The sequence below is a fragment of the Corvus moneduloides genome, chromosome 1 (assembly GCF_009650955.1).
Source record: "Corvus moneduloides isolate bCorMon1 chromosome 1, bCorMon1.pri, whole genome shotgun sequence".
In the NCBI taxonomy this organism is placed as follows: Eukaryota; Metazoa; Chordata; class Aves; order Passeriformes; family Corvidae; genus Corvus; species Corvus moneduloides.
This window is the reverse complement of record NC_045476.1, coordinates 98,110,178-98,116,718: the sequence shown is the minus strand read 5'-3', so window position 1 is coordinate 98,116,718 and position 6,541 is coordinate 98,110,178. Positions and strand designations below refer to the sequence as shown.

General features: G+C 49.3%; 1 protein-coding gene across 1 annotated transcript; it reads left to right on the top strand.

Moving 5' to 3' along the window:
- The first annotated feature begins 402 nt into the window (after nucleotides 1–402).
- Nucleotides 403–6,205, top strand: IRX2 (iroquois homeobox 2). The gene is made up of 5 exons (XM_032119714.1): nucleotides 403–754; nucleotides 2,567–2,972; nucleotides 3,387–4,133; nucleotides 4,844–4,911; nucleotides 5,608–6,205. The coding sequence occupies exons 1-4, from the start codon at nucleotides 512–514 to the stop codon at nucleotides 4,885–4,887; spliced, it is 1,440 nt and encodes a 479-aa protein (XP_031975605.1). The 5' UTR covers nucleotides 403–511; the 3' UTR covers nucleotides 4,888–4,911; nucleotides 5,608–6,205.
- Nucleotides 6,206–6,541: the final 336 nt, after the last annotated feature.

The window sequence follows — 6,541 nt, the reverse complement described above, 5'->3', positions numbered from 1 at the left end:
ACTGGGAGAACTCCATATGCAGCAGCCACTTTTCTGCTTTCGGGGGCTCGCTTCTCTCTCCCCCTCTCTGTCCTACTCTCTCCTGTTTCTTTCCCTTTCTCTTTCTCTCTCTTTCTTTTTTTATTAACCCTCTCCTCTTCCATCTCCCCCAGATGCCCTTCCCCTCCCGGATAGATTTCTGACCTTTCCTACTAATTTTCCTTTCGGGGGTTCTTTTTTTCCCCTCCTGTTTGTTTTTATTCTGATCGGGTGCGCATGGGGGGGCGCCTATAACAATTCCGATTCTCTACATAACTGCACAGAGCCAACTGGCGGGGGGGGGGAGGGAAGGGAGGGAGAGAGAGAGAGAGAGAGAAGGAGGGAGGGAGGGAGAAAGAGGGAGGGCGGGAGGGAGGGAGCGGGAGGGCGGGCGGGAGAGAGGGAGAGCACGAAAGCAGCGCCAGGAGCAGCGGCAGCAGCAGGGCCGGTCACCCTCGCCCCCTCCCTGCTCCTGTGCACGCCAGTGCAAGCCATGTCCTATCCTCAGGGTTACCTCTACCAGCCCCCCGGCTCGCTGGCTCTGTACTCCTGCCCGGCGTACGGGGCGTCGGCGCTGGCGGCCCCCAGGAGCGAGGAGCTGGCCAGGTCTTCGTCGGGATCGGCGTTCAGCCCTTACCCGGGATCGGCAGCTTTCACCGCCCAGGCGGCGGCCACAGGCTTCACCAGCCCGCTCCAGTACTCCACAGACCCCGCCACGGGATTCCCCTCCTACATGGTAACTACCGAAGAGAAACCCTCTCCTTCTTCATTAGTATCCGCATTCTCATCCTCATCATCTTCAGCCTTTCTCCTTACACACTCACCATCAGCCCCCGACACCACGCCGCACAACCGGGCACCACGCACCGCCGCTGCCTCCGGGCTGCCGGCGCTGGCCGCGCATCGCTCCGTGCCGCCCCGCAGCCCGGCCGGGGACGAGCGGAGCGGAGCGGAGGCGAGCGGAGAGGCGGGCCGGGGCCGGGGCCGGGGTGCCGCTTCGCCTCCCAGCCGAGCGCGGTGACGGCAGGCCTGGGTCCCGGGCTCTCCGCGCGGTTTGAGGAGACGGGAGGGCGCTTTGGTTAAGAAAATACGGATGGTCTCAGTCAGTTGGGTTGGGTTGGATGCTTCCGTTCTTCCTCCGTTTTCGTGTGTGTCCCGTTTTCCTCTTTTTTTTTTTTTTTTTTTTTTTTTTTTTTTAAATAGATATATTTTATTTTCGCTTTGATGGCATAGGGGAGGGTTTCCTTTTTCTTCTTTTTCTTTTCCCTAATTTTTTTTCTCTCTCTCTTTTAAGTCGGTGTTTAGAGGCGCTGCGGTCTTTATCCCCGTGTGGTTTTATTTACTTTCGGTGTGTTTTGTGCTAATGGTTTACCTGGATTTTGGAAATGAAAAGGAGCATCTGTTTGCGATCTGTGAGCTTCGCTTAAGCCCAAGATGGTCGTGGTGGCCGCAGTTTCGGATTTCACTTTCTTCTTATTAGTTTAAGGAGCAGTTGCAATTGCGTGTTGTGTGTGCTCTGTGCATAAAGTATATAAATAAAACTATAAACTACATAAATAAACTGCACGTCTAGATGGTTATGTAGTTTTATAAACACACACGCACATAGAGAGTCAGACGCATATCTAGTCCGTACACACAAAGACCTGTGCCCGGAATTTGAGACTAGAGCCGCTGTCGATATCCTAGGAGAGCATGTTAGCGGGGTAGTTAGGTCTCCCTGCAAAGTGACAGGGAAACTACTTCCTTTCCGTCTGTTCATAATACAGCGCATAAATTGTCGTGCAGTCTTTATTCGGTATAAAAGATCTATGATATAAAAGATCTGAGAGTCTCTCTTGTTTTTCCTGTTGAGAAGCAGTAGGCGAGTGGCTGGAAGTTGCAGCGAGGTTGTGATCTATGCGGGATACTGGGTGATGTTGAGCCTGTGACTCTCCGATCTGCGGGGTTCAGAGACGTGCTGAAAGTTAGCGAGTTTCTTAGCAATATCTTCAACTTTTCTTGCATTATGCAGACTTAAATAAGCGCAATTTAAACGTTAAAGAGCGAATTAAAATGCTAATTACATCGCATTTGAACAATTCGAAACGGTGCATATCTTCTGATTTGCAAATTGGATTTGCAATGCATTAGTGCAGTGAATTGCTAAGTGGCGGCTTTGTTGTATTTTCTATAGCGAAAAAGGAAACATCTTTTGAACCTTTGAGAGAAATGTTGATATCAAGACACTACCTGTAGGGCCTTTAAAATGTCTACCAGGTTCAAAAATTATATTGGGAAATATTCAATTACAAGGAGCTGAAATTAGTCAGAAAGATTAAAACATCGCCGATTTTAAGCGCGTGTGCTTGTCTGTGTGCTGGGCGGGGGAAGGAGGGGGGGAATTGTAACTTAATGGCCTTTGGGTGCTGCTACTCCCCCTCATAGAATATGGATACAAGACACCATCCCGGGGAAATACAAATATAACAGCCGATCTCGCCTTGACAACTCACTAATGGCTATCAGCAATAACAAATTGCCAACCCCACCGTTTTGTTCTGTCCAGGGCTCCCCTTACGATGCCCATACGACGGGGATGACCGGAGCCATCAGCTACCACCCGTACGGCAGCCCTGCCTACCCCTACCAGCTCAACGACCCCGCGTACAGGAAGAACGCCACCCGCGACGCCACGGCCACGCTGAAGGCCTGGCTGCAGGAGCACCGCAAGAACCCCTACCCCACCAAGGGCGAGAAGATCATGCTGGCCATCATCACCAAGATGACCCTCACCCAGGTCTCCACCTGGTTCGCAAACGCCCGCCGGCGGCTCAAGAAGGAGAACAAGATGACCTGGGCCCCGCGGAACAAGAGCGAGGACGAGGACGACGACGAAGGCGATGGGGCGAGGAGTAAGGAGGAGAGCCCCGAGAAGATGCCCGAGAGCAACGAAACCTCCGCGGAGGACGAAGGTAGGCGCGGGGTGACTGCGGCCCCGGCGGGGTGGCTCCATCCCGCCCCGTCGAGTCCCCCCGGGACCGGAGCAGCGGGGTAGGAGCGGGGGCGCGGCATTTAACAAAAGCGACCCCCAAACCCGTCCCGTCCCGTCGCCTCCGGCTGCTGCGGCCGCTTGTCGCCGCTCACTGTCTGTGGCCGAGGCGGGCGGGGGGCGGCTGGCGGCGCCGTGAGGGGCTAAGCGGGGAGGTGCGGGGGGCGCCGCGGAGGAGCCAGCCCGTGGGGATGGATGCTCCTCGGAATGGGAAAAGGCCGGGAAGGCTTGAGCCCGCCTGCCCGCAGCGGTGGCGCGGTGGCGGCCGGGCTCGTTCTCTCCCACTCTGTTTTGCCGCCCTCCTGACTGCCTCTCTGTGCCCGGCGGGCCCCCGCAGGGATCAGCTTGCAAGTCGACTCGCTGACGGACCACTCCTGCTCCGCCGAATCGGACGGCGAGAAGCTGCCCTGCCGAGCGGGCGACCCCCTCTGCGAGTCGGGCTCGGAGTGCAAAGACAAGTACGAGGACATCGAGGAGGAGGAGGACGAGGACGAGGACGAGGATGAGGACGAGGACATCGAGGAGGACGACGGCGGCTGCGGGGAGCGCGACCCGCCGGCCAAGCCCGCCACCTCCTCGCCGCTGGCGGCCGTGGAGGCCCCGCTCCTCGGCCACCCGCACGCCGACGCCGCCCGCAGCGCCAGCAAGGCGGCGCTGGGCCCCCGCGCCTCCCCCGGCCCCCCGACGCCGGCCAGCAAGCCCAAGCTCTGGTCTCTGGCCGAAATCGCCACCTCGGACCTCAAGAGTCAGACCCTGGGCCAAGGCTGCCAGGCTGCGCCGCTCTCCTCGGCCACCCCCGCCTCCGCCCCGCACAGCGCTGCCTACTCGCCCTCCTCCCTCCTGGGGAGGCATATTTATTACACCTCACCTTTTTATAGCAATTATACAAACTATGGGAACTTTAACGCTCTGCAGAGCCAGGGAATCCTGAGATACAGCTCCTCAGCAGTGGCTTCAAACGAGGGACTAAGTCAGACTGTCCTAAATGCCAGCTCTGTCCACAAACAGAGCAGTGACTCTTTGAAAACGATCACTAACCAGCTAGAACAACATTACAGGCCCTCTAGCTATGACTCTAAGAAAGGTAGGTGACTTGTTTCTGCCGCTTTCTTCCCTCTTCTCCCTCGTCCTCCTTCCCCGACCCGTAGACGTCCCCTATGAGCTGTAAATACTGAAACCTTCACTGGAGAAAACAGCGAGTTCAGTGCCACCGCTGCCAGAGCGAAGATGGGCACTCGTATAATATGGGGATTAAAACCGGCATGTCGCCATCCTATCGGTACCTACCCCTAAGAACCGCGAGAGGAAATGTAAAAGGTGACTTTTAGATCAGTCTCACAGGCTGCAGGCGCAGCTTTAAAAAGTACTTTTTTTAAAAAAGGGAAACTACACACAAAGCTATCCGGAGACCATTGGTGTCATTGCCTGTAATTTTTTTTCCTGACAAACTGGTTTGACTCTCTTTGTTTCCAGTATTCTCACGGGGTTTTTTTCAGCTTTGGGTTCAGATAATTGCTGACCTTGGACGTGAAATTACGTCGAGCGTAACATTTTTTGTAACTGGTTGCTTCTTGGTTCGTTTGGGTTTTTTTTTTTCGAAAATGTTTTGCACTAATATGGTTGTCATCTTATTCTACAAAAATACTCGAGATACAGGCAAATATAAAATATTGGCTAGTCTTTTAAAGGATCTAGCTACGAATTCTGCACCAGTGAGGGTTGGGACCTACACAGACTGTATAATCTAGTTAGCTGGCTGTGTCCTGTGACTAACTGACGGTTATATTTTGACAGATGCCACTGAAGTCTGCACAGTAGGAGTACAACCATACCTATAGAAGTGCAATCACACAGCAATGCAAGTAAGTGAGAACATTTTCTATTACACTGATCATTTGGCATCAGGTCTGAGACGGGCTGCACAGTTCTAGACTTGCTTAAGGTTAATTTCTTGCTTCATTACTTGAGAGTTTGATCACAAAGTAAAACATTGTTTTTTCTGCTGTTTTCGGAAATCTCTTATGATGACCTTTCTGGAGTTTGTCTTAATTTTCAAGTCAGGTTAGACAGTTCCCTCACTTTGCATACTCTTTGCTTGTGTAAGGCAAAGCGTAGGGACTACTTAAACATTACGGAAATAAATCTTTAGGGAAAAAAATACCTTTGAAGGTATTGTTATTTAAAAACAGAGCGCTTGTGCTCACGTGGCAGTGCTAAAATTGTACATCCTGAGTGGGGCTTCACGAAGTGACTGCGTATTTAAAATAAAAAGGGACAATTGTAAGAGAACGACATGAATCTTAAGCAAGGTTATGTTATCTGTGACTTGGCTCTTGCCTAGCTAGCAAAGGCACTCTGAATACTTCCGCTATTTAGAGCTAAATAAACAGCAACAAAAAATCGCCTTGGCGATATTTTTCAACTAACTTTTATTTTTGTTAGAACAAATTAGACGAGTAAGAATTTTGCCTTACTTCCTTTCCCGCCCACCCCGTTTAATGGTGTTAGAGTTTAATTGAAGGATTTTTGGATGATCTGGTTTTTTCCTTGGTCCACAGGTAGGTGTCACAATTGCTTTGAAAAAAGTCAGCAAGCCATCATCTCTCCCCGAGCTAATATATATAACAAATCTCTAAATCCGGATCACATCTGGTGCCACTGTATAAAAGAAGACCACAGAGCACTATTAAATCTTCAGAATCTAATTATTAAACCAGAATTTTGTTGGACATATGTGAGTTTGCTGGTATAGTATAGTTTCCCCAATGTATGTGTGACTTTTGAAAACAGATCTGTTTTTCTCAGGATATCTTGAATTGATCACTTCATTGCCACGGTATCTATTCGATAGGTGTGATACGATTTATTGTAAAATTTATTTGTAAAAGATGTATACAGTAGAGATAATAAAGACGTGATTGGAGAACTTGAGTCCTTACAAAGTGGAAACAAATTTGATATTTATTTTTGTAACGATATAAAGCTTCTAGTAATTTATGCAAGTTGTATTGCAATGGAATCTGAACTTTTTGTAAATAAATTTTGCCTGGTTTTTATTTGAAACGTTGATGGTTATACAATCTTTGGTTGTTTAACAAGAATTCTTTACTAATTTATATCTCTAATTGTAAATAAAAACAGACTAGTCTGCAACAACATTGTGTTTTTTGTTCATTTCCCTTAAAATAATAATTTGTTATTTGGAAAATGAGGAAAGTTCTAATTTCACTAGTAGAGCTAAGACCATAAAATGAGAAAGCAATGTAAATATGTTGCAAATATATACTTTGCATAAATTAATTCCTTCTGGGTTGTTCCGTTATACTTAAGCTTTAAATACACACATATGTACAAATACATATTTGTATATATATATGAATATGTGTAGAAAGGGTGATGGGAACATATGCATGTTTCTTACAAACTGTTTATACTGGTGTGAAGTAGCTCTTTATTTGAGTTATCATTCTTTAAATTCACTATTTCTAGGGG

What these genes read in the sequence shown, in the direction of transcription:
- IRX2 (XM_032119714.1), top strand. Translation starts at nt 512, where the DNA reads ATGTCCTATCCTCAGGGTTACCTCTACCAGCCCCCCGGCTCGCTGGCT. An exon ending in CGGGATTCCCCTCCTACATG is followed by an intron (nt 755 to 2,566) that starts GTAACTACCGAA and finishes TGTTCTGTCCAG; the next exon opens with GGCTCCCCTTACGATGCCCA. An exon ending in TAGCTATGACTCTAAGAAAG is followed by an intron (nt 4,134 to 4,843) that starts GTAGGTGACTTG and finishes ATATTTTGACAG; the next exon opens with ATGCCACTGAAGTCTGCACA.